The sequence below is a fragment of the Rhea pennata genome, chromosome 5 (assembly GCF_028389875.1).
Source record: "Rhea pennata isolate bPtePen1 chromosome 5, bPtePen1.pri, whole genome shotgun sequence".
Lineage (NCBI taxonomy): Eukaryota > Metazoa > Chordata > Aves > Rheiformes > Rheidae > Rhea > Rhea pennata.
This window is the reverse complement of record NC_084667.1, coordinates 53,009,363-53,036,375: the sequence shown is the minus strand read 5'-3', so window position 1 is coordinate 53,036,375 and position 27,013 is coordinate 53,009,363. Positions and strand designations below refer to the sequence as shown.

At 39.6% G+C, this 27,013-nt stretch overlaps 1 protein-coding gene across 1 annotated transcript; it reads left to right on the top strand.

Annotated features, from left to right (window-relative positions):
- Positions 1-276: 276 nt before the first annotated feature.
- On the top strand, positions 277-26,256 carry LGMN (legumain). Its single transcript, XM_062576314.1, has 14 exons — positions 277-386; positions 6,002-6,180; positions 14,295-14,392; positions 15,249-15,330; positions 16,340-16,425; positions 18,863-18,938; positions 19,396-19,458; positions 20,327-20,393; positions 21,073-21,191; positions 21,816-21,905; positions 22,556-22,753; positions 23,400-23,570; positions 24,601-24,668; positions 25,490-26,256. Exons 2-14 carry the CDS (start codon positions 6,043-6,045, stop codon positions 25,530-25,532), a joined length of 1,299 nt encoding a protein of 432 aa, XP_062432298.1. The 5' UTR covers positions 277-386; positions 6,002-6,042; the 3' UTR covers positions 25,533-26,256.
- The last annotated feature ends 757 nt before the right edge of the window (positions 26,257-27,013 follow it).

The following is a 27,013-nucleotide window of genomic DNA, read 5'->3' as shown; positions in this document are numbered from 1 at the left end:
GGCGTCGCATGGCCGAGTAAGCTGACAGCAGCCTCGAACCCGCAGACCCCGCCTCACCTGGGCTCCGCAGGCAGGGCCGGCCACACTCGCCCTCGGGCCGAAGGGCGCGCCCGGCCCGCCCGTCAGCGCGAGGACTACGACTCCCGCCGTGCTTTGCGCGCGAGGCCCGCGGACCTCAGAGCCCAGAGGAGCGCAGTGCTTGCTGGGACACGTAGTACCGCGGTGGCGGCGGCGGCGGCGGCGGCGGGGGGGGCCGGCCGTTCCCCCGCCCTGCCGCGATTGGCGGCCGCTAGTCTCTGCCCGCCGCGGCCGGCGCTCGCCGCGCTCCGTACGGCGCTCGCCGCAATCACAGTGGCCGCGGCGGCGACAACCCCGCAGGCAGCGCGGTAAGGGCCGGCCGGGCCGGCGGGAGCGCGGAGCGGGCAGGGGCCGGCGGTGCCGGGCCGCGGCTCTGCCCTTAGCGCGCGAGCGGTGCCGCGCCGCCCGCGGGCCGGGGGCCGCGGCGAGACGGGCCGCGGGTAACCGCCGCGGGGGCGGTTGTCGCCGCTGGGGCGGGCGTCGCTCGGGGTGCCCGGGAAGGGCAGCGCGGGCGGGCTGAGCCCGCTGCTGAGCGGCTGCGCCTGGCCGGGCGGCCGGGGCAGCGGGCGCGGGTTGTGCGCGCCGGCGGGGCGGGAAGGGCCGCTCGGCTGGCAGCGCCGTGCTGGCGGCCTGCGGACGCGCTTAGCTTCAGCGGGAGTGCCCAGGCAGCGCCGATCAACCGGGGTGAAGACGTGGGGACTCAAGCCGTGACCGCTGAGCAGAAATGCTTGCCCTCCATCTGGCTTATTCCTCTCACCCCCTTCTCTTCCCCCTGCGTAGTGATATAATTTTATAAATAAGTTATTCAGGCAGCGTTTCGATAGGTGTTTCTTCTGCCTGCAGCCTGGAGAACGTGGCTTCCCTGAGGTTGTTCTACGGTTGGCTGAGACTTGGTGGGCAGATGTGAGCAAAGAGCTGAAGGAGTTTCAGCAAAGCCTGAACTTCTGCCAGATTTGAATCTGGGCTTTTTGAGGTGCTTAGGGGAGAAAAAACCCTCCTAAAACGTGGGCTATTAGATTGTCCCATCCTAGGAAGCATAAGGAGTGGGCTTTTTTTTTTTCTCCCTGGGAAATTGTGCCATCCCCCTTTTGCTGAGAAATGGAATCTGCAAGCAGTAGAATATACTTCACTTAAAATGACTTTTGAATAACCTTTATGTACCATTAACAATGCTTGAAACCAGTCAGAGTGAGCAATATAATGAGGAATTTTTGCTTCTACAGGAAGTGACTTAAACATCTTCAATAGCTGGAGCGAACTGTTTTACTGAAAGCATTAATAATCAAAATAACCTGAATCTTAAAATGGTTACTAGCAGAATTAGTAAAGAAATGTATTGCAGAAGAGACCATAATCTCCATTGCTTTCAAAATATAGCTGAGCAGAGTTCACCATGATAAAGATTTTTTTCCTGCTATATAAATGTATAACAAAAAACGGACTAATTCTGCAAGAGTTTAACCACAGATTTAGGTGCTTCGATTCTGGCACCAGATGGCACAACATATAGATAAAATATTGCTGACAAAACACTGCAGATACTAGTCTCTTGTGAGGAGGGTTGTCACAGAGGGAACAGGCTATTGACCAGAAGAATTACTCTAGCAGCCACCAGCCATTGCTGGATGTGGTTGTCACGCTTGGGGGAAATCAGCATTTAAATGTTAGAGTAACAGTATGCAAATGCTCTTAGGGGAAATGGAATTGTGACTTGACTCTGAAAACTTAATGACTAGTGGTTGTAAGCAGCTGAAGTGAAATAAATCAGAGAAAGAGATTTCCAAGGAAAACTGGAATGATCAGCTGATGGATTTATGAGCATAGCATTCCTCTAAAAATAGCTAAGGCTATTACTTTTCTTCAAGCTTACTGTTAATTTGTTCAGTTCACAGGAAGGGGAAATGAGCGTATGTGTTCTGCTTACACGGCTCTTAATAGAGGCTGTGTTTAAAGTATTTGGAGTTTAGGGTACTGCAGTGTCAACATTGCTCTAAAAACCAGTGGAGAATATCTTGATCAATTCAAACTGCTTTCTCTAGGATGACCTAATCGTTACCCTTCTGGTCTGATTTTTGGTCTTAGTGTACTATTTTCCCAAAGGAAGTTTGGGAACACAGAGGGAACAGGCTATTGACCAGAAGAATTGCTCTAGCAGCCACCAGCCATTGCTGGATGTGGTTTTACTTAAGCAAATCAGAGATGTCTGCTGGTAATGTGAGGTCCAAGAAACCTCAAGGAGAAAAACAGGCTTTTAAGGGTTGTCTGAGTTGTTATGGCACTAGACACCCAGCTCTGGCTGCACTGTTTCCAGGGACTGTGCAAGGTGCCCAGCATCACCTACGTGTGCACATGCCGTGGTTCTGCGCTTACAGGTCAGAACCTGCTATGCCCAGAGGTGTGCGTGTTCCCTGACATGGACCCCAAAGCAAAGCGAGCTGTTCTGCCAGGAAGGTACTGAGCAGAACTGATCAAATCATTCCGTGTTTTTGGGTCAGCTAAAGCTCTGGAATGATCTTGCAGTGAATCTTCAGTTCTTCCATGTACAGATCATATTTGCATGCTGTGTAGCAAGATTCGCACACTGCATGCATTTAGGATGGTACATGACAAATCATTTTATTTCTTACTTAAAAGACAGAACAAGACAGAGAAGGCAAAGAAAAGCTACATGCTTATATACCTGTGATAAGCTGGTCAGCTGAGCTGTCTTCTTTTCTAATATGACCTAATATGACCTGAAGGCATAGCATGTGATGGTAACTTTCTCTTTACAGTTGTGGGTCAGGAATTCTTTTAACATAACACAGAACACTATCTTTTAAATTGGCTGCCTGGGTAAATAAAGATTTTCTTTAAAAACAAGCAGAAATATGTTTTGGGGTTTTATTTTCTTTCCCTCCCTTCTCTTTTAGTGGTTGGAAACAAGCTGTGAAAGACCTGTTTCCACTATACATGTATTTAATGGTTAAACCTAGTTTAAAAGCTGCTCAGGGAACTCTGGGGAACTGAGCATTTATTAATTCTGCATTACTAGTGTGCCTGGATTTTTTTCCCTGTCTTTCAGAAATGAATTTTGTTTAATTATAGTACACTGATAGATAGATATGTGGGATTATGCCTCATTACATACAATAAAATAGAGTGTATAGAGTGTTTTCCATTCTAACTAACTCATTAGAAAACATACGTGTTTTTTAGTGGTAAAGTAATGCAAATATTTCTTAGCCTTGTTTTTGCAACTTCTGCATTGTCTGCAACTTCGTCTCAACAGAAACAAGAAATCTTAGGAACTGTATATAGTCGTATCACGTGGGAGACTCTTGAACTTCCTACAGAGTGGCTGCCTGTGAAGTCTGATAACTTAGTCTTCCTTCCTTTTCTGGCTCTGGGCTCTTCTACCTGTTTGCAGGCAGAATGCAGGACCATTGCTGAGACTGGAGGAGGTTGATAAACCCATATCCTGCACAACACAGCCCTGTGCAGGAACGCTCACGAGGGTCCCGGGAGGAGCAGGTCTGTGTTAGCGTAGCCTGGCATGTGAACTAGTCAGCAAAGATGCTCCAGTTCAGCTGTTCCCCATTCTGAAATAGCTCTCAATAGTGCAGAGTTTCTGAAGCTCCCAGTAACTGATAGCAGGAGCAGTGACTGTTTCTATACGAAAGCTGCCTGTCTGCCAGGATCTGACTTGACATTAGCCATCATGCTGTGTAGCCCAGAGAACAGTTAGCAGCAATCCTGCTTCTATTGACATGACCTGGATTTGAACTGATGATTTGCATCTCTGAGCTAAGCATCCTGTGAAAGGATTTCTAACTCTTAAATAATCATTTGAACCATGTATTTCCTCTTTGCACTTTTATGTAAGCACAACTGATATTTTTAGTTGGAGAAATGAGAGGTTATGCTTCAGTGAACGTGGACAATACTGAGCTATATGGGTTCTGTTAGCATGAAACTCTGTTCTATCTTCCAGTAAGTCAAACTCTCTTGAGCTTTTAAGCAGATGATCCAAAATATATTGACTCTCTTTTCCTGTCTAATATTTCAAGAGTGAGGTATCCTTGAAACTAACTATTGGGAAGGAACAGGCCTGTAGGCCTGTGGCATATTGTGGTACTTCACAAAGCTTTAAAAAATTTGGTCTGAACCTCAGCTGTACTATAAGAAACAGAATAGGCTCCTTTTGTGGATGTTGTAAATACAGCGCATCTCCAAGGCAGTTGTTAGTGTGTTATTTTCTGAATCATTTGAAGAAGTGGCAAGATGGACAAGGCAGAGCTGACACATGAACTCATCTGTCACTGTTGGGCCACAACAATGGCAAGAATTTACAGCTCCAGCTCAACACGAGAGATTACAACAGCCTATCCAACTGCACAAAAATCTGATTGTTCCTGCAGTATATGCGACTGCTGAAGTAGCTAATAATTTAACAAATCCTAAATTGTTAAATCATCAGATGTTGTTCTCGCTCCCAAATCTTGCAGGCAGTGACAGCACTGGCTTATTCCAGAAATAAAAGTATCCTAGACTTACCAGAGCTCTTGGAAGAACCAGTGTTACAGCACTTAACTATCAGTTCTGGTTTTCACTCTTCTGGAGTTTCAGTGTGATAACTGCGCTTCCTATAGGAACAGATATATTGATACGGCTTCCTTCGCTTCGTGCTAGCTCCATTTAAAAAGGAGAAAAAAAAATCTTACAGGACTGTGCACACGCACATACCATTGCTAAAGCAGACTGCTCCACCCTTACAGCACCTCTTAGACACATTCCAGCAGTGATCCACCTCCAGAATCTTTTTTTTCTTTGTAACTAAGCAGGTATAAAATCCATCTTTCAATGTACAAATATGAGGAAGTATTTAATCTTAGTGCACATGCCAAGAGCATGCAATTCTTAAAGGAAGCTTGCTTTATGAAGGCACATTAGACAGTAGACCTGAGCCTGTATGACTAATGAACAATCTGGCTGATGTTTTTATTTTATTTTCTAGTACTTATTTTTAACGCAAAAGACTTTATCAGACAATTAAGGTGCTCAGAAAATTCGCTAGTGGGGACACTACCTTCAGTTCTCTCAAGAAAGCAGAAAGAGCCTTTTTTGCTTGTGCTTGAAACTCTTTAACTCTGCAGAAACTTCATGCAAACACTTAACCATAGAGCAAAATAGATGAAAAATGCTACTCTTTCATGTGGTACCACTTCACATTTGCTCTCCACGAGCATAACAGACTGCACAAATAGCATAAGTCTCTCATGGTCTGTACTTCCCCCTGAGCTCAGCCATTAGGGCTATATCTTGTGCAGAACAGCAGAATGGCATCTCCACACCTCTTGGGCTTTGCAGGCACAGAAGACTTCTGTGACTCACTGATCTTTCAACTCCCTAGCAACTCTCTGTCTGCATCGCTGTGCCTGTAGCACCAGGGATTTGACTTGATCTCTAGACAAAATGCCAATGCAGTTTGGTAATGGGCTAATTGCCAACAAGTGGAAATCAATGAGCTGCATAAGCAGAGACTAAGAGAATGGAGGATAATCTGATGAAGTTTTATTTGGAAAATACTTCATAGTAATTCTTACTTTATATCTGAGGATTATTCACTATGAGCTATTGTAGAACAAAACAATCAGAGGGAGCTGAAAGACTTGGTTGTCCTGCTCAGAATTGCTTTCAGTCAGATTTGCAAGTTGACAGAAGAGTCTTGTAACTAGTAGCAGCTTGGTACTAAGTGAAGATATGACTGAAATTTTCCTGTAGGTTAGATGTTCTTTAAAATGCAAATAAATAAATAAATAAATAAATAAATCCCAAACCAAAAAACAAACCTAACTGACCAACCAAAAAACCCACCAACGAGAAAGACTTCTAGTTGTGTACTCCACACACACTTCTAATCTACTTCTCTCAAACTTCTTAGGGACTTCTTTTTTCCATTTGTGGAGTAAAGAAAGAAGAGAGATGATACTGAAAGCAGTTGTGCTGTTGGGCTGTGCTCTGGGCATCGGTGCGTTACCACTGGAAGAGCCTGAAGATGGAGGCAAGCACTGGGTGGTAATCGTTGCAGGTTCAAATGGCTGGTACAACTACCGACACCAGGTAAGGACCATTAGTCCTGCATGCTGATCGTGATGCTCCAGAAAGCACCCGAGTGGGGACTCATAGGGTGACAGTAGTTGCCTAAAGCAGTTCTGCTCTTCTGTCGTTTGGCCAAGTCCTGCTTCAGGATTTTCACATGTGTACTAGTCTATAGCATTCGAAAAGAAGCAGTGACAAGATTGACACAAAGCCCAGTCTTCTCTCTGTCATTTTCACCCCAAGAATGCCCCTCCTCTTCTTTTTTCTTTTATACAACCTTGTCCAGTCATTCTTTCTTTGAAAAGCTGTTATTCGCAGTAGGAACAGTATTCTTACTTTAGCCATGCTTTTAAGAGAATCTAGGAAACCTTTTCTATATGTATTTCTAAAATATCCCTTTATTTTCTGCTACTGAAGGACTTGAGTAATACTGCAAATCCACAGTATGTTTTCGTGGGTGAAGGGGTTTGAGAAAGGGTTTTTAACTTGAATCAGTTTGCTCACTCTGTTCTACAGCAAGGCCCCGGTGTTGTGTTGGCACAACAAAGATACAATACACTGAGATGCAGGAATCAGAGTAAATGGCAGAAAGAGGAGAAAAGGAAATAGGAACTCCTGAGCCAGACACTGTTGTCAAAGACAGTGTGTTGTGGAATTGTGGTCTACGTGTTAGTGTCAGGATGGACAGGATTAAATCCAAGTGACTTAACTCTGATTAAGCTCAAGACTTAAACTCATCAGTCAGGAGACTTCAGCAGTTTTTTCCTTTGAGAAGTCTTGGGAAATCCATTAAAAAAGTTAATCTACGCTTAAATATAGTCTTTCCTATAGTCTCTAAATTTGGAACTACCTCTTGCTTTACTTGAGAACACATTTCATTTAATTCTTAATTTATAATATATACAAATGTTCATTTCTAAATGTTAGAAAAGTATTTTACGGGACTGTTGTTAAAGTGCACTTGAGCAGAAATTGAAACGCTAGTGTATAAAACTAGCATTTCAAAAGTTAAATGAAACTATATTGAATGTGCTGTATACCAAACTGATTTACTAAACTCTGAAACCTGTTAAATATTTATTGTTCTTAATGTAACTGCCTGTAAAATCTAGGGAGATCTCATCGTATGTATTCTTGTTTATTGAGAAACAAGCCATCCATGTGTTGAGTACACTAAGTTTATGTTTATGCGTCTCCTACTCCCCCAGCTAACAGTCAGTTTGTAGCTTTTAGTCTAATGACCAGCTTAAAAGTGAGTGAACCAGGCTGACAACCTTGTAGTGTCTGAAGAACCTGTTATTGGCCAATGCTAGCCTAACGCTTTGACAAACTGGTTTTAGGGATTCTGTCATCTCCTTATGCTGCAGCTTTCACTTGATAAACATATTTGGAATATTACAGGCCTTAGCACAAACTATTACTATTTCAAATTATATCTGGAAAAAGGTTTTTCAGATGCTTCATTGAGTACATCAAACAATTATAAAAAATGCTAGTGTTGTGCTTGGTCACTGCCTGTTGTACTTGATCACTGCCTGCCCTGGAGTGTCTTAAGTATAATTAGTCTGGGTTGTACTTTGATTGTTCCTATTGCTGTGTAACCAGTCTCACTAGCTCCCTTCCATTCTAGGAAGAGTTAATAGCTCAACATTTAGTCTTTAAATAAAATTACATTTTTTTTAAAGCTGTTGCTCAGGAGAATGTGTTTTCTACAGTTGCCTGGGCATACATTTTTTACCCTTTTCTTCAATGGTTCTTCAATGACAAATATATCTGCCAGGTATAATATGGAGTTATGAAGAAAACAAGATGCACAATTATGTATTTGTACCTTCAGCAATAAACCTTTTGAACACTTCAAAATTTCACACAAACAAATTAATTTTGAATTCAGTTGTGTTTTGCTGATAGTTACTTTAAGTAATTGCTTTTCAAGGTTAGAAACAGTAGAACAACACTTTGTTAACAGCTTCCTTTTGGAGATGATGTCAGCTAACAACGCAGAAGATCTGCAATGTCGGATTGTTCCGACTTTCAGTGCTAGAAATTACTGTTTTCAACTTTCACGTCTTGCTTCAGGTACGGTATTAACAGAGGAGAAGAAAATTGGAATGCTAAGAATCCCATCAGAGTTATGAAATTGGCATCATAAAACAAGAGTCTGTATATCTGTGTGAAGGATCCTTAAGAGTGGGATTGAGCTCTTATTTATCTGTCCTACGCAAGAGATCATGCCTCTAACTTGTTTCCAGCAGAATCACTTCCCTGCAGCCACCCTTTGTGGTCAACCTTAAGAGACTGGCAAGGGTGGGCACCTGGGGTGATGGGAGGACATGCTGAGGCAGACCCAGGGGCGAGTCATGGAGGATCCACTGTGTGCCATCACATATAATCCACAAAAAAGGTGCCTCAAGTATCAAAATCTAGGAAACTATCTCAACAAAAAACAGTTGAGCAATGGGGCTGACTTTTCTAGAAGAGCTGTACGGAGGAGGAAAGATGGTAGCTACAGATGTCTTAGGAGTTATTTCAGTTTTTTTCAGGAATGTTATGCAGACTGATCACCATGTCTCTGAGTGTGTTAGTATTCCCTGCTTTCCAGCTGTGGAAACAAAAGCACTGTGAGTCTTTAAATGACTTGCCCAAGTCACATGCAATGGGACCAGAAATAGGACTTGGATTTCCAGTTCTGTGCTTCATCCATCATGAAGGCTATTTGGCAGTGAGCACAGATGGAGACATCCCATTAGTCTTCAGTAGAGTAATATTAGTAAACAGAGGCACAGACTGCTGAAATGCTCATAAGCAGTGCTCCAGGATTTCAGATTCATTTGTGTAATTCTTTGTTGCTACTTTCCAAGGGAGAAATTGCAGAAGAGAATACATTGCGTTCTAATTCAATTTTTTCTTGCCATCACCTTTCTTCCTCAGAACTTCTCTGTGCTAGCCTGTGTACAAATTAATTTGTACATGTGAATCTTCCTGTAAGCAGTTATTTGATGTATACATTTTATTGCTAGACTGGATCTTATTCCCTAAAAGCAGTTAAGCAAGCATAATCTCCCTTTGTATTTTGAGACCTTAGGTGACACTTTTCTGAATTTATACTGTCCATTTCAACTGTTCAGGGCACAGCTCATACATGCATGTTGCAAGTTTGTATTACATGACTCTTCTGTGAGCTCCAAGTGTTTTACGTGCTGCCTGCACACAGCACAGTCAAAATATACCCTTTTGCCTTCCACAGTAGTTACCCGGCAGCAGCCTGTGTTCATCTGATTAAGCAACCATAAAAGGGAGGGAAGATAATTTTAAATAAAATAATTAAGATAATCTCAATTATTTTTCAAAAACGTATCTGATTTTGTACATGAAAAGTTGTGGGGGAATTAGTCCATTGTTATACATAGTACAGATTCCCCTTAAACAGTGAGTTTGTGAAGACTGTAGAGATCCCTGTCAGCAGTGAGCTTGAGCCTGTAACTGCAAGGAATCTGAAATTTCTTCTAGACTTGTAATTCAGTTGTCAGTGGTCAGAATCCACTATCAGTGGTGCAAACCTCAAGCATAGACAAGATAAGTAAAAGCACTGCTTGCATTTATCTACGTTTGAGATTCACACCTTGCGGATAACCCAGTTCCTATTTGAGGGCTGAACTGGGACTGCTTCCAAATCAAGATGATCTAAACTTGTCTTACATTTATCTCACAAGTTGCCTAATGCAAGTTTAGATGTTTTAAATGGCATACAGCCCAAAATGATGGGCTTATTCTTACTGCAAAACTTTTGGCCTGTTTTGGGCCACATGGCTCTATATTGCCCCATTCTTGATTCTTCTTAGTTCTTGGGTATTTTCACCCAGATCTTAGTGTTTTTAGTTAGAGTTGCCTAGGCTGCGGGAGGACTATAGTCATAGTTACTGATGCTTTTCTGCAGATCTCCTATACTATTCCATGACTCCTCTCTGGGCCTAGAAGGAAAGAGGTCTTCCATTATTCCGTGGGAAAATGGTTCAGCTCTCTGCTCTGCAAAGGCCCAGATGATATATCTTTGGAAAACTCAGTGACATAAGTGAGCAGATATAACACTAAATATTACTGGTAGGTTTAGAGAATTAAAGTGACCCAATAAACTGTTTCTGTTCAAGGCAAATAGAACTGTACATACTTCTGCCTCTCCTGGGAGATAACTGCACCAGCTAACTCAAATCTGCAGGTGGTCTTACAAACAGATCATAAAGAAAGACACACCAATACTTTCAGCGTGCTCCAAAAAACACACATGAACATAGCCAATGGAAGAACCTGCTTTGAAAGGCAGAATCTTACTAAATGTGGAGTACATATTTGAAGGGAAAAATAGCTGATAAAAACTAGGAAGATTAAAATGCTAGAAATAAAAACATTTGAATTTGCGTACCTGGGTCTTCTTTCAGTTGTTGCTTCTAGTCTTATACTTAGAAAGTGAGCTGTATGGGCCAGGGATTGTATTTCTTCTGGGTTTTGGACAATACCATCCATAACAGTTTCTTAGTCCAGGGTGGTGCTTCTAAATTCTCCAGTCTTTCAGGTAACAGACATGAAAGATGCTTTAGTAACTGGGCATCGGTTAAAATTTCCTCACTGTGCTTACAAAATTATAACTGAAGATATTGGGAAACCTTTCCCAAGTTATACAGATACATTGACTGATTGATGCATATTTAAGGAAAGCATCATTGAAACAGCTGAAATGAAACAAAATGAACCAGCTCAGTGCTGAGCCACAGAGCTTCTGTAAGTGGCTGCCATGTCTTACATTATATATTACAGGTCTTACACGTTGTCTGCCATGCTTATACATTAGAGCTTGTTTTTTTTTAGGTCCTAGCATTTCATTGTTCCTGTAGCAGGAGCAACATCACTTCATTAGGTGACAGTTTGTTACACATGCTTTTTAGCCATGAGCCTGGCCATCATAAGACTGGAGGTAACCAATTTCAAAGAAGTCCCAAGCTTTTTCTTTTAGGAACTGTTTATGCATGCATGTGTCATAAGACAACTTGATTTTTCCAGAAGGAAAAAAAAAAAGCCAAAAAAAGCTGGGGCAATCTGCCTGAAAGCTATGTCACTGAGATGAATAATCAGGTGTATGAGAGAGGAGAATCAGATTTCCTCCCCCCCCCCCCCCCTTTTAGGATTTTCCCGCACACATTTGGGGATACAAAATACCTATCCCAGGAAGATGGGGAGAAATCTACATGTGATCTCTGGGCTTTCCAGATCTTGGAGTTAATCATGAGCAAATTCAAGTAAAATTCTTCATAGGAATTTGCTGATAACAGCAAGAGGTTTAGACTAACCTGGGGATAAAAGGTCTGAACCTTGCCATTAGCACTTTCCACTACTGACCTGGTGTCTGAGGTTAGTTGTGCAGTGGCAGCTGTACAGCTACACCTTTCCCTCTTCTGCTGTCTTGCTTCCTTTAACAGAGTGTTTTCCACCCTGAATCATGACTACAAAAGGAGGACTTATTTTTGGTAACGATTTTATACGGTGGGTGCTTGTGGCATTCATTTCACTTATTAAACCAACAGAAATGATACCGTCAAGAGAACTGGAACAGTATTGACTGTCTCTGTTAGGAAGGCTTATAGATAGAGAGGTGCCACAAATGTTTCTAGAAGAAATGAGATTCAAAAATTAATATTTGGTAGACACTTTTAGATCAACAGGAAACACACTAGATTCACATGCGCTTGACTGCTCTAGAAGCAGACTTTTTACTCTGGTGTTACAGTTTTCATCTTCCTCCTTGTACGGTATGGAACAGCCTGACCAACATCAGAGGTAGCTACTCAGGTCAGCCAATGCCACACAAAAAAGAACTGGTCTAGTTAAGCCGGATGGATATTTAATGCAAAACAAGATTTTGCAGCCTATATTAGTGATGTCATTATGCTACCAATGTTTCCTTACCAATACTAATGTTTGCTACCAGTTTCCTTAGCAAAACTCTTAAAACATTAGGACAAACCCTGAATAGGCATAAGTTAGAACATCTTGACGGAAACTAAATTGATCTGCTTCCCTCTGCACTAGGGAATTTGATGCAAATTTACTAGCAAGATCTCTTTTTGAGATACTTGGAGCCTGTCTCTGCATTTCTTCCCCCAAAGACCCCATTCTTAAGACAAGTTTCCCTTAGCTCTTAGGAGCAGCTGTAATACTGTGTAAGCCACAAATGCTGTCCCCCTGCTATCACAGGGTAAAAAGGCATGCCCTACTTCAAGCAGTTTGCTGTCTAAGTAAGATAACAGTGAGCAAGCCAATCAATAAATCAGAAGAAAAAGGAAAGGGAACAAAAAAAAGATGATAATACGCATTTACAAAGCTGAAGTAATTTTTTCTTTGGTATTTATTAAAAACACCTCAGAAGTCTCTATAGGTGAGGCACATATCTATGGGAGCACAAAGACACTTGTGGGTTGAGTATGTTGATTTTATATCACTATAACATGCCTAAACATTTCCTTGTGTTGCCAGCACATAACTCTTTCTGGGAGCGTAATGGAAGCAGTGTGCTATGCCTTGAGGGTGTGAGCAGATCTATGATCCACTCATTGATCGGAGTAGAGCTGCCCTGATTAGTGCTTTCTACTGCTTTTACCCGAGTTGTTTCTGAAAAATAAATGTTTGCTAAAATCTGTACTCTACTCTTTCATACTGCATGCTGACAGTTACGATTATAACTAATCTCTGTATCTCTACATTTTCATTTTTTTGTGGCAGCAGAAGACATAATGCCCTACAAATAGCTAGGGAACTATAAAGAGTACAGACTGTCTGGGATAGGTGGAAGAGAACATCGCCTGACTTCCATAGGAGGAAGTAAAACTGCTTTAGTAAGGTTTAACATAACTTCAGAGGTTAGTCATGTGAAGAGGTTTTGCTGCAATAGAGTTCATTAACATAGAATGTATCTTAGCCTTTCCAGAATCTTGCACAACTACCATTTTTCTGCTTCAACCACACTTAGAAGACCAAGGATTATAAAGTGACAAGATTTTAGTATTCTTTCAATTACACTAGCAGAATCAGTAGTACGGGTTCACCTAAACCTGTTTAGTTTGGTGTATAAATTAGCAAATTAGACTAATTTAACAAACATGAGCTTTAAAAGTTGTTTCTTGGCTGCAATTGGATTTTGCATTTGTTATACCAGATTTCTACCATTAAATCTATGTGGTTTTTCTAGCATGTAATAGGTTATAGTTCTGGAGGTTAAGAATGATTTTTGATAGTCCATTACTAATTTGTAGACTAGGTGTCTGAGATGGATTTGAGGTGGGGACAGTAAGAACGTAGCACTCTGACAGAGGTTCATACTTTACTACAATATCACTTTAAAGAGTACTGCTGTTTCTGCATCATCAGAAGATGGTCTACAAAGAAAATTTGCTTATTCAGGTCCTGTACAAATCAGGAAAAGAGCCTGAGCAGAAATTCTGCAATTTTGTTTTCCACTGAAATCTGTTTTCATGCCCTGAAGTTGCTTGAGTGGTATTCTACAGGAAATACACAATTAGAAAGAAAATTTTCCTTTCTGATCTAGTAAAACAAGATTTTAAAAATCTTTGTAGAGTTGAAATTGGTAAACTGTACTTGTTAAAGGACAGTCTTTGGTACTTAGTTGTTGCAGGCTTGATGCAGAACTAATCAAAATTGGTGGAAATCCAACTCTTTCTTCTTCTGCTTGGCACTCTTTGGATCTGTTAGTGCAAAAGATTTCTCCACAGAGTGCAGGAAGTTACAAAGAATCTTTTCGTAAATTTTGTTATGTATGGCAAGGATCAAGAAACTTCTGGCTTTTATTTCAATACGGATTTGAAATAAGTTAATGAGAGAAGGATCTTTATTACTGTCTCTGTATTACGTCCTATTCTGGATTAGAGAAGGACATTGAGTTTTTGGATTACATCTGTGCATTTCAGCTCTCTGACAACCCTCAATCTCTTATATTTGAAATGAAGATAGCAGGTTGAAGATTCTTTTTGATGATAGCCTGATGTTAAGTCTGTAGAGCTATTTTTCTTCTCTTCTCAAAGGGAAAGTCTCCATGAAATCTGTTAATGAAAATAATTGCTCAATTTCAGGCAGACGTGTGCCATGCATACCAGATCGTCCACAGAAATGGAATTCCAGACGAACAGATCATTGTCATGATGTACGATGACATTGCAGATAGTGACGAGTAAGTGATGAACACACACGTGTCAAACTACACGTTTACTACAAATGTGCCATAGTCACCAATGTGTTTTAAGCACGTAGCTGTTCTCTGAGAAAAGCCTTTAAAACTGCCCATGATATGCATAGGGACATTTTATCCATCAGCACAGTGAGACTACTTTGCAAAATCTTTATCAGCTTTCTAAGATTTAAGTCACAACTTGGTGTCTGTTATAGCACTGAAAACTTACAGTTTCTCGTAAATTCTGGTGTGAAAGAGGTAAGTGATCTTAACTCTTGGGTTTAACAGTTAACAGCAGATAAATAGCCTAAAACACAAACATAGAGAAGCTCAGTGTGTGGTTTGTAGTTTTTTAAAAAAATGACATTATCATCTTGTTTATCCCCCAGAACATACATTCAACAAGGTGTGCATGTCCTGTTCCCAGCAGTTATCTATATCTATCATTATCACCACTTTCAATACAAAATGGTTTAGTTTTACAAGCTTTAATTCTAAAAAAAACTTCAGCAGAAAACAGCAGGCTTCACATACGTGACAACAGAGGGAGCAGAGAGTAAAGGGGACTGAAAGTGGAGAGATGATAGTATCACAGATCATTTACCTATATCCTCAGAGTAATCTACCTGATCTCAGACAGCGTACTTGAAAGTACTGAAAGGGTAAGGACACCTGAGCTGAGCATATGTAACTGACTGAAGTGAAAAGACCTTTTTATATGACAAACAATGCATGTATCCATGTTCTTTTGGGTGAGGTGGCTGGTCAGGACTGTTTAAATGGTTTCCTAGTTGATCTGTAGGCATTTTGTGGCATATGACTAATTCTTCATATTTATGTCCTATTTAACCTTCAGAAATCCAACGAAAGGCATTGTCATCAACAGACCTAACGGCACAGATGTGTATGCAGGAGTACCCAAAGACTATACAAAGGAGGTAGGAATGAAATAGCATTGCAGTGTGGACTTGTGGTTCTACAATAACCAGGTGTTCTGAATAAATGTTTTTAGGCAGTAGCTGGCACTCCGTAATGCAAATGGCCTCCAGCTTATTCATACCTGACTGTTTTGGCCAGCCTTTGGTAAGATGGATGTACATAACATATGCTTTGAAATGAAGCAGTTACAAAAATAAACCATTACAATATTTTCTGTACTGCACCCAAAAAAAGTGAGAAACTCTTGCATTTAAAACCAGTTTAACTCAATCTGAAAACCAGCTGTTTAACTCTTTCATTGCATCAGAACAGTAATCCAGCTGCTTAGCAATTTCATGATTCAGCATCTGAATGAGTCATGAGTGAGTAATACATTAGCGATGGATTGAACGGAGAGGTTGCGCATGCAACCCTGAAGTTAAGAGATGAGGAATTAGGTTCAGGATTGGAAACTGTGGCACTGAAAGTAAGATTAACATTAAAAAGTAATTTCCTTAGTATTTGTTTAAAATTCAAAGTTCTTTTGTCAGCACAGTGAAATAGTAGGGCTAAAGAAACGGGCAGGAGTGGAGGAAGATAAGAACTTTTTAATTAGACCTGACCACTGAACCCAAAATCTCAGTAAGCTGTAATGAGAGATTTCTGGAGGGGAATAAGGTTTTTCTTATCCTGGGAAGTTTGGGTAGGAATGATGATATGAGTTTCCAGTGATAACTATGCATGAGCAAATAATACCTTTGGTAAATGTTCTCATTCTAATACAAGGGTGGTTTTTCAATTTGGCTTCTATTCTTTTGAAAGCTGCTGAAATATCAGAAAGGGAATTGCTTTTAGTGTAAGAGGAATACAGAAAACTGAAGAACCACTGTTCCTGAACATCAATGGCCAGATAAATTTGCCATCCATTGAGATGCAAGGATTCTGACTTTCAGAAGCTATCTTTCTAAATGAAGATTTTATTGTTGCTTTTAACGATCAGATTTAATTTAAATCCTCTCAAATCCTTAGGATGTTACTCCAAAGAATTTCCTTGCTGTTCTCAGAGGAGATGCAGAAGCAGTGAAGGGAATAGGATCAGGAAAAGTGCTGAAAAGGTAAGACAGCTTTTATTTAGAAAATAATTGCATGTATAGTTGTTCATTGGCACTGACTTTCAACAAAAGAGGCTGTATGAGAGCCTTTTACAATTTGAGAATCCATCAAGACTTTTGATGACAATCCCCAGTCATTTGCATTAGAGATGCGATGGTTCTGGTTTCTTAAACTATCTAGCATCAAGTAGCAATTGCTACTATTTGATTCATACAGAGTCCAATATAGATTAAGGTTTAAAAACACTAGAGGATGATGTCAGCTATATTATTTAGTATTTACATTAGTGTTTTTTGCAAGAATGGTTAGCAGGAGTGGCAGAGAGATAGAGATAGCGTAAACAGCTCATCCGCTGAAAGAATTGCATGTAAAATCCTGGGTTCAGTCTTTGTGACAGATGTGAGTATTAATACTTTGGATGTGATGAAATAGGACTGTGCAAAATGCAAAAGAATCTTTACTGTTGAAAAGTAGTATAAGCAATTAACTTTGCATATTAATACATTATGGTTAAAGTATTTATAAACATAGATATACAAATGTTTGTAAGTAGCAATATTTTACTATATGAACAACAATAAATGTACTGGTTAAATAGAAGGTAAGATCTGCAGTCAGTGGGTGTATTTTATAAAGGCTTATATAATTTAGATGATTCAAGGATAAAAACATTTAAGGGCTTAATCAGATCTCTCTTGAAAAGAGATCTGGTGTCAGTTACTCATCTTGCTTCTACAGAGCTTGAGATGTAAACGTATCATGGCAATTTATTAAGGTGTGTTATATTTCTTTCTAAATGCTACTATTAAAGTTATATCGTCTATATTTTTCTATATATAGTATTTCCAAAAAAACTGTAACAATTAATTTTGAACACTTGGAAGGACTAACCTAAATAAAGAAATATTGTATAAGCACCTATCTGCATATCAGTTTCCTTTAGAGACAAAGCAGTGAGACAGAAGAGAAGAGCCCACCCCGGCATAGAGGAGAGTAAAAAAACCAAAGGATCTGGACAGTAGCAGAATAAGATATTGCTCTTAATTGTTCAAACTTCATCCTAAATAATTATACATGCAGTAATTTAAAGGCAAAAAGTTAATCAGTCACTGTACAGTCACTAGACTGCTCTTTTCAAGTAGCTGGAATGAGTCAAGAGTTGAATGTAAAGTGTTTTGCTGGCCTAGCTTAAAAAGAAAGAAAAAGTACTTCAGAGCACACACACTCACGTGTTGACTTTACAAGTCAAATAAGGGAGCAGCTATCGAGAACAGCAAAGCTGCTCAGGAAGATAACTTGAACCCAGATACAAAAGTCCTAGTTATTTCTATTTCATTTCTTTTTTTTTTTTTTTTTTTTTTTTAAAAAAAATGTTTAAGGACAAGAGAGGAAGCCAGAAAAAATACCACTCCTCTTCCTTTGTTAGGCTTCATTGTGTGAATATCACTGTGCCCTGACCTCTGCTATTAGGTGGGCCAAAAAACACCCCTCTCTTAGTAAGATCAATCATTCTCTGCCCAAGAGACTTCTAAATTGTCTTCTACCTCCTCAAGCTCTTCTCTAACCAGCAGGTTATTGGCCAGGCTGAAGGGTGGGTTACTGCTACAGTAAGATTCCTTTACAGTCAGGAGAGGGCAAGAGCAAGCATGAGTTTCTGGACAGCTGATACAGAGAGAGAGAGAAGAGGTCTGCAGGTACTGCTTCCAAGGCTGTTCACACATTTTGCATTGAGTTGTCCCTGAATACAGTTTAAAAACAAAATTCCTCTGCAGATCTGGCTTTAGGGCATGACATTGATATCACCCACACAGAATCCAATTAGACTGCAATAAAAGTCTATTTGAAGTATACTACACAGACCTTTGGGAACTGAAGTCTTTAAGTTTGCAGTACTCAAACAACTGCAGAACCACTTAATACTGATACCAATTTAGCATAATGAGTGAGCCTATACACAGATCAGTTCTTCATGGAGATTATTGAAGGATCTTATTGAAGAAGTTTTAATTGTTTATTCCTGTATTATTGGTACCTCAATCTAACTTAGTTACAAGAGCATTCCAGTATTAGACTGCTACATAGACCCACAGCATTGTTTTTAAATCTTTGAAGACTACTAAGTCACTCCTCTACCTAATTAGCAATCAGTTTAATTTGAAACATGGATTGTCATTGCCAGATTCTGCATGTTTATGGGACTAGCCCTGTTTCCCTATTTTCATTCTTCTTCCAGCCACTTATCTCATAAGCACTCCTAGTAGTATGTTTTGGGTAGGAGAAAAATTCCCAAATCTGTTAGTACCAATGGGAACAGGAGTTTCAGCTGAATTATTTTAAATATTGACATGTCTTGGCATTAACAAGCAGGAGCTGTTTTTCTACTGAAGGTCCTCACCTTCAGTAGTTTGGAAACAAATATTTTCTGTGTTCTGTTGACAGTGGACCCAAGGATCATGTGTTTGTTTATTTCACTGACCATGGAGCTCCAGGACTTCTGGCTTTTCCTGATGATGATGTAAGCATTTTGGGGAAATCAGTGTGGAGTTTGTCATAAAAAGCATTCTTTTTGTGACATAGTAAAATATTTAAATAGTAAATATAAAACACTAAATGTTGGACACTGACATATTTGCGAGGCAAGAGAGTCATGTTCTCCTTATCATCCCTGTTTGATCTGAGGAATTCAAGTTGAGATCAAGTATTTAGTATTTTATTGGACATTAGTGTTCTAAGCAGACCATTCCACACAGGTATAACTTAGCTTTCTAGTGCACTATTTATATTGTTAGGCACAATTATTCATCTTTTCCAGAATGACAAATATTAGAATATTGTGTTTCAAAAAGATAAAGCACTGAATATATTTAAGTGGTAGCAATAAGAATTTATTCATGAGTTAGTCATTATTGCTATCAAACAAATTGCCTGTTTATTGAACACAAGTTTTAATACAAAGTCATCTTATTTTACAGCTTCATGTGAAGGACTTGAATAAGACCATTTGGTACATGTACCATCACAAAAAATACCAAAAGGTAAAAACATCTGTTTTTATAACAGTAAGTTGTGAGATTAAAAGAGAAGCTGTTGTGGAAGAGAGACTTGTCGGCACTTCCAGAATTTAAAGCATAAGGGAGCTGGTGCCCTGTAATGAAGTTTGGATTTCGCACAAGGACTGATGATATCCAAATTTTCTCACTTAATTTTTAGTTCATATTATATTTTCAGTTTGTGTGGAGATGTAGCCCAGCCTTTTGATAACTATGCATTTTGACCAACTGTGGAAAGACAACATCCCTAACTACTGCACCCTCCTAGTATGCACCTGACTTGTCCTTCCTGTGCTTTGTTCATTTCAGACCACAGTGTTACTACAGGAAGTTTGTGTATACCTTGTTTTTCACTTACAGTTAATACAGTTAAAAGACTGCACCTCTTGTCAGAGACTTCTGTAGTTTTAAACAGAAAAATTAATATTTAGAACATGTAGCATCTTGGCCTTTTAAAGCATTGTGGATGGCTGTATTTAAGAACACGTAAGTGATCAGAGGTTTCAGAAATACTACATTTATATTCAACTACTGGTACACTGCTGTACCTAAAGACTAAGCAGATTATTTGATGTATACAGAGTCTATCAGTAGATCCTTGTGGATTCTGTATAGATTGACTGAATTGTCTCGTTCCTTTTTCCCCCCCCCTTCTACACGATTTAGTTCTCAAAGTGAAAAAAATGTTTTCTTGCTTTTTTTTTTTTGGGGGGGGGCGGGGGGGAAGCGTAGCATTATAGACAGCTTTTGTTTCAGGGATATCAGTGCAGGCTAACTAGTCACAGCTGAAAAGCACTGAAGGACTTTTCTCCATTTCCTCATGGAATTTCTTAAAGTCTGACTTATTTTATAGATGGTATTTTATATTGAAGCATGCGAGTCTGGATCTATGATGAATCATTTGGCTGATAACATCAATGGTGAGCAATAAGTTAATACATTGGACTTTGATTTCTCAACCTGTCACAGGCAGGACCTTAGCAGATGGTATGTCAAGGATAGGTTCACAACACTTACATGTACAGTTTAGCAGGTAAACACCAGGATTAGAGAAAGCAGGATTTTCCATTTGTTGGAAGTTCCTTTTAAAAAAAATGATAAAGTCCTGTAAAGACTATCCACCTTTTCAGTTTCTTGCAAATGAGAAGTTGAAAGAGTATTTCATTTCAGAAACTATGTGGTTGCCCTGACCATATAGTAAAGTTATAGTGACATTTCTCAGCTTTGCTACAATGAAGTTTAAACTGTCACTTCCCTTGAGTAGCAAGGCCACTTCTGATACATGATAGCCAGGCAATTTTGCTACACTGATTGAGCAACAATCAAAGCAACTACTTTGAATTGACAGTGTTTTTTTTTTTTTCCTCCTTAGAAGTATGCATTCTTCCATAAACCCCCAGACAGAATGCTATTGGCAGCAAGAAAAGACTTATAACACTGAGACTGGCTTTGAACAGAATTAAGATTAGAAGTATCTTTCCTCCCCCCTGCTGTTTAGAAGTAAATGATTGAAAGGCAAAATACTTAGGCAAATATGTGCAGCTAAGCACTGAATGAGCTGAAAAAACAAATGAAGAATATTTTCCATTCATCTTACAGTTTATGCAACAACAGCTGCCAATCCCAGAGAATCATCTTATGCATGTTACTATGATGATGAAAGGCAGACTTATCTTGGTGACTGGTACAGTGTGAACTGGATGGAAGATTCAGATATGGTAGGTTACTTAGAGGAGGTTTGTGTTTCCATGCATGATAATCCTAGGTTAAATAATAATAATTTAACAGGAAACAGGAAAATAATAATTTAACAGGAGGAAGATGATCTTGCTTTTGTGTAAGATCAAAATCTATAAATTCTGAATTGGTGAAAGTATTTCTCTTGGACAACTAAATTTCATAAAAACTCCTTTTTCTGTCAATAGTAAAATTAGAAACTGTCTAGCTTCTAGTTTCAGAATCTGAATTTACACATCTGAGACTACATCTCTAACTTGTTAAACAAATGAGGCAGTTCAGTAAGTTGTACATCAGCTTCGGGGATCCTTAAATAGTGAACAGTGGCTAGCATTTGTTAATACAATGGAAACCACTATTAGTGAAACAAGTCTGAGATTTTTGTGCTAGCCCCATTCTTTCCCAGTTGCTGAGATCATAAAGCAATTTGAGAATGTGCTGTCAAATCTTCATTTCCATTTTCACTTTGTCTTTATAGGATATATAGTTCTTGCCATATATTTGCTTATACCTGTTGGCAGCTAAGACCCTTCCCAGATTTCCTTGCATTTTTTAGAATAGCTGAATTTAAGTATCTGTGGTCACATGGTAATTTCTTCATGCAGGAAGATCTAAGAAAAGAAACACTCCATAAGCAGTTTCAACTGGTGAGGAGACGCACCAACACCAGTCATGTGATGCAGTATGGAAACAGAGTATGTATTTGAGTGGGCTTCCTGGTTAAATGCATCATTGAGCCTTATCTGCCCTATATTATCATTCCCTTTAGAATTGCTGTAGTCTTGCAAAATTGGTTTAGCATATGAAACTGTTCATCTCAAAAGATCCCTCAGCCTTTGAGCCAATAGTCCTAATGCTAATGAAGTACAGCCTTGGGTTAAAGCAAGGAGCTGCAAGTCAGCATATGAATTGTCCTCCAAGCTCTGACAGTGATTTAACAGTTCAGATCAGTCACCTGTAAGAAGGGTAGTTACCAGTATCAGGCATATTATGAACATTAATGAGTGTTAATAAGTATATTGATCCCTTGGATAGGAGGAGCTAGAGTTGATATACCACTTATAATAGTTCCATTATTCAATGTGTTAATAGAAACACATGAAATTTGTTTAAAAAAATCAGATGGCTTAATATGATGGTCTTTCCCCCTGAAAGAGCTATGGAAATTAAAACTCTAACTTTTGTCAGCCTTTATCATGAAGGAAAAGATTACCAGCCTATGGACTACCTTGTTTTCTCTGATAAAGCAAGTTTAAAAAGTTAGCAAGTTTCTGTGACAAAACAAAGGCAGACTGCCTACTGGAGGTGCTTGATGGTTTCCATTTGTTTGCTTTCTAACATGCAGAGCATCTCCTCTATGAAAGTGATGCAGTTTCAGGGTATGGGGAAGAAAGCTATCCCCATTTCTCTGCCACCTGTAGAACACTATGACCTGACTCCTAGCCCTGACGTCCCTCTTGCAATCATGAAACGAAAGCTGATGGCTACTAATGATATTCATGAGGCGAAGAAGATTGCAACAGAGATTAAAACACACCTGGAGGTAAGAAAAAAAAAACCCTACATTTCAGGTCAGATTCAGTTCTGTCATAATCAGTGCCAGAAATCACACCACTGAAGCCAGTGAGATTGCTTCCAATTTTTGCCAATTTGTAACAGAATTGCTCCTCAGACAGTAACCTCTAGCTGTGGCTTACTTCAAAATTCAGGAATTTGTTCCACAAGGCACATTCAGTAGTGATTATCTAGATGACTATAAGCAAATACAAGAGTTAACCTTGCAGATCTTATTGTCAAGAAATTCCTTATCTCCATTCATAGGGATTCTTGCTGTATGCAGTTATTCTTTGGTAGTTAAAAAAAAACCCTCTTATCTCAGTAGAAATGTAGTCCCCTCAAATCAAACAGCTCCTACAGAAGAGCAGTCACTGTTGGTTCTGTCTTCTTTTGGCAGACTCTAGAAGGACAAAGAGCTTTTGGGTGACAGCAGTGTGACTTACTTTCTCCCTACTTCTGGCTTGTTTTAAGAGACAGATCCAAAAGATGCCGATAAAATTAAGTGGCAAAACAGGGCTCCTTTAAAAAGCCTGTGTGTTTGGGGGTTGGGAGGTGTTAAAGGAATTTCATTCAGAGTCTTCAAATTAGGGGTTAGAAAAGCATCTTTTAAATTCTTCTCATCTTATGTGCAGGCTAAAGAATTTATCCAGGAATCTATGCGAAAGATTATCACCTTAGTAACAGGATCAAAAGAACAGACCAACCAGATTCTGACAGACAGACTGACCATCAGCAATTATGACTGCTACCAGGCAGCAGTGAACTACTTCAAAGCTCATTGCTTCAACTGGCACTTTCCTGTGGTAAGTCAGGCGTTAGATAAAATCTGGTTCAAAAAACACAGTGATCATAGGCAGGTCTGCAAAATCAACTTTTATCAAAAAGCTAGCATGGAGGCAATCTTACAGTTTAGTTTTGGAGAAAGAGTGATTAATGTTTTCGGAAGTAGGAAGCCCCTTCAGGACACTTGTGGATAAGCCAGAAGATAACCAAGAGTATCTCACACAAAAATAACCCCCAGCCTCTTAACTTTACTGTTTTGTGCAACTGCTTTGTCAGCTCCTCTCCACAAGTCCCAATATTGAATAACTCATGTTGTATTTCTGCTTGAAGTCATCTCTAATAGCAAAATAGAAAGTTAGCACCAAATAGAATTTGTAGTCCTAGTACCTTCGGATTTCTGTGCCTTGACTGTATGTTGAATAGAAATAACCTAACTTTTATTTCCAAGATCTTGTTGAATTTTTGAGAGCCACTTTTATTTTGAGCTTTATTACTGTTCTTCCCTGGGATCTCAGTCAAGGACCAAGTCTTGTTGTGATAGGCATTGTTCAGACAGTGAAAGAGATCGGTCTGTGTTCCAGAAAACTCAGTCCTGTTGTCAGACAAAATACCCTAGACAGACAGGCAGAGTCAAAGTAAATTGATCGTAGCAGAAAGAAAAAGGATTGCCTAGAAGTTAGGCAAGACTTCAGTACTATCTGAAAATCAAAGTCATATGTATTTCCTCAGAGCTTCTTACCCACAGGGCTTTTAGGTGGTCACATTGCTCTTCGTTAGACTTAGTTCCTCATCAGTTTTGTTTTGACTGAGATTGGTTAGTTGAACATTGCCTAAGGAGGGAATCAGCAGCAACAGCTGAATTTCCTGGTGAAGCTCAAAGAGGAAAGTATAAGAAACACACACCTATTCAGCATAGTACTAGATTATCAGTGCCAGAAAATAAGCACTGTGAACATTAAGAGCATCTCTAAATTACTTCCACCAGTTAGTTTGGATAAATAATCACTGCTTGTCATCATTGTCATTATTAATAATGTCTGTTTATTTCAGTACGAATATGCACTGAGACAGCTCTATGTGTTGGTCAATGTTTGTGAAGGAGGATATCCCATTGACAGGTAACAAAGTTTCCAGCTACCCTATGTAGTTTTTATCTGTGGTCAGAAAAGCAGAAGCTGACAGGGATTTGCAGCATACCATTAGAGGCTTCTCACTTGTTCTGCTCTGTTGACCATTTTGTTAGTAGAGTTTTGATTCTTAAGTTACGACTCCCCCTTTTGAAAGAAAAAACCAAAACCTCATCATTATCACCTTCCCAGTCACTTATCATAAGGATTCAGCTCCTCAGTAAGCATTTAGTTTCTCTGATTAAAATTCTCAGGTGAAATTGATCCACTCGAAGAAAAAAAAAAAGGAAAACAAAACCAAACCACTTCAAAAGTAGCATAGCTGGTGGGTTTTACAGGGCAGGGATATTGCCCTGTGACTCCTTTATCAGCCTACAATGATGCGAAGTTGGAAACTGCTGTGTTTCCACTCTACTCTGTCAGTTTCTGGCTCAGGACACTGCAGTATGGTGGGATTGTGGTGAGGAAAGGGCACTAGGGCCCCATAACTGTGCACGAGTGGTAGGGAGATAAGAATCAAGGCTAAAGCATTGTGGTAGGGGAAATCAAAGCATGGTGCTGAAATCCTGATTTGGGAGCTTTTAGTATGTGTCAGAGGTTGGAATCCTAACTTGCAGGTCCTAGGAAGAGGAGAGAGGAAAGAGGAGGAGTAGGGGAGGGCGAGGGGGAGATAGTTAGGCAGTGTGCACATACAGCCCAGAAGGTGAGCAACTGCTGTCCCTACTCTTGCTGACACCTTAGAACAGTCGGTTTGGGAAATACAGTCTAAGAGCAAAGAGCCTGAAAAGTTTCTCATCATTGTTCTGTTGCAGAATACGCCTGGCCATGGATAAAGTGTGCCTTGGTTTAAAGTAAACCTCAAATCCGTGGAAACAACAGTCCTTAGAATAGCTCTTACTACAAGAGATAACTTTTCATAACTGTAATAATCTAGACTTTATGTGCATGCAACATGAAGAGGGTCAACCACTGTATCAGTCTTGAGTACTGCGTTGGGCAGCTGACCATAAGCAATACAGCACTTGCCAGTGCTCTTGCCTGCATCCTTGCCCACTGACAGTCTGGGGGTTCAGCAGAGCCATTTTGGCAGACTACATGGAGCTTTCAAGGTGAATGATTTGTTTCAAAGTGCAATGCTCCAAGAGTCTTTGGATGAACACTACAAGCCATCTATCGATGATTCTAATTCTATGCTGAATTTAATCTTCGACTTGTTAATTATGGAAAAAAATTATATTAGTGCTGTTAGCTTTTTAAAAAATATTAACAAACATCCATTTACAGTGACTAAGTTGCAGATTGGTTGAAGAATGAAGAAACCAAAGTTTGTTGTTTAAGCTTTAACTCCTTAACAGTTTAAAGAAATGAGCTGTGTTTGAGAATTATCATTTGTGTTAAACTGTGAAAAGCAAAAGCTTTTGTGGGTAGAAAGCATTGTTTCCCAAAGAAAAACACAAGTATCTAATGCTCTAATTTTATCATCAGTATGATATAAGTAAATGTGCATACATATAAACCTCTGGAAAATCTGAGTACAGAACTTGCCTGTGAATAAAAATAAAATTGGGAGTTTCATCAACCTTCAGGGCAATACAGTGTTGTATACCTCATTTCTTGAAACAAATGAGAGCTAATTCCATTTATGAGACTGTATTAAATGGTTATCTACCCCTTTGAAGTATTTATAAGACAGACCATCTCAAAGAAAATTCCCAAACTCTTATCAAATAAGGAACCATTCCTTAGAGGTGACTGAACAAATGATAAGCAGAGGAACAAATTAGAAGCTATAAGGTATTTCAAAATAGTTTCAGATTGTCCATACCTTTTTATGTGTAGGGACAGGATACAGAAATACTTCAGCAGTCTTTCCGGAGTATGTTAAAACGTAAAAAATTACCTCTTCTTCACAGGAAGAAAGAACAAACTTTAGCAAAATTCAACTAGTGTCTGTAAGGTGACAGGAATCCTGGGTAGCTCCACCTATAGGACCTGGGACCTATTGAAATCCTGTTTATATAGAGAAGAGCCCAGGAACATGTCAAACCATTAGCACCTTCAGCTGTCTGCTGAATGAATGAATGAGAACAATCAGAGAACACAACTAGTGTCAAGATGGAATGGGTCAGGTGAAGCCATGGTGGAGCTCAGCTTTGCCTAATTAAGAAATTGAAGTTTACGGGTTGGCAGGCTGTTGAAAGTTCAGATGTTTGCTTCTTTTGAGTAGCTTTTTGTTTCTTTTCAGTTGTGAAACTTAATAGACAGTGATAATCCAAAAATGAGAGGGTGTGAAAGTCCCAAAAGCTCAAATGTGTTGCAAGCGTTCACTTGAAAGC

What these genes read in the sequence shown, in the direction of transcription:
- LGMN (XM_062576314.1), top strand. Translation starts at nt 6,043, where the DNA reads ATGATACTGAAAGCAGTTGTGCTGTTGGGCTGTGCTCTGGGCATCGGT. An exon ending in GGTACAACTACCGACACCAG is followed by an intron (nt 6,181 to 14,294) that starts GTAAGGACCATT and finishes GCTCAATTTCAG; the next exon opens with GCAGACGTGTGCCATGCATA. An exon ending in AGATTAAAACACACCTGGAG is followed by an intron (nt 22,754 to 23,399) that starts GTAAGAAAAAAA and finishes TCTTATGTGCAG; the next exon opens with GCTAAAGAATTTATCCAGGA.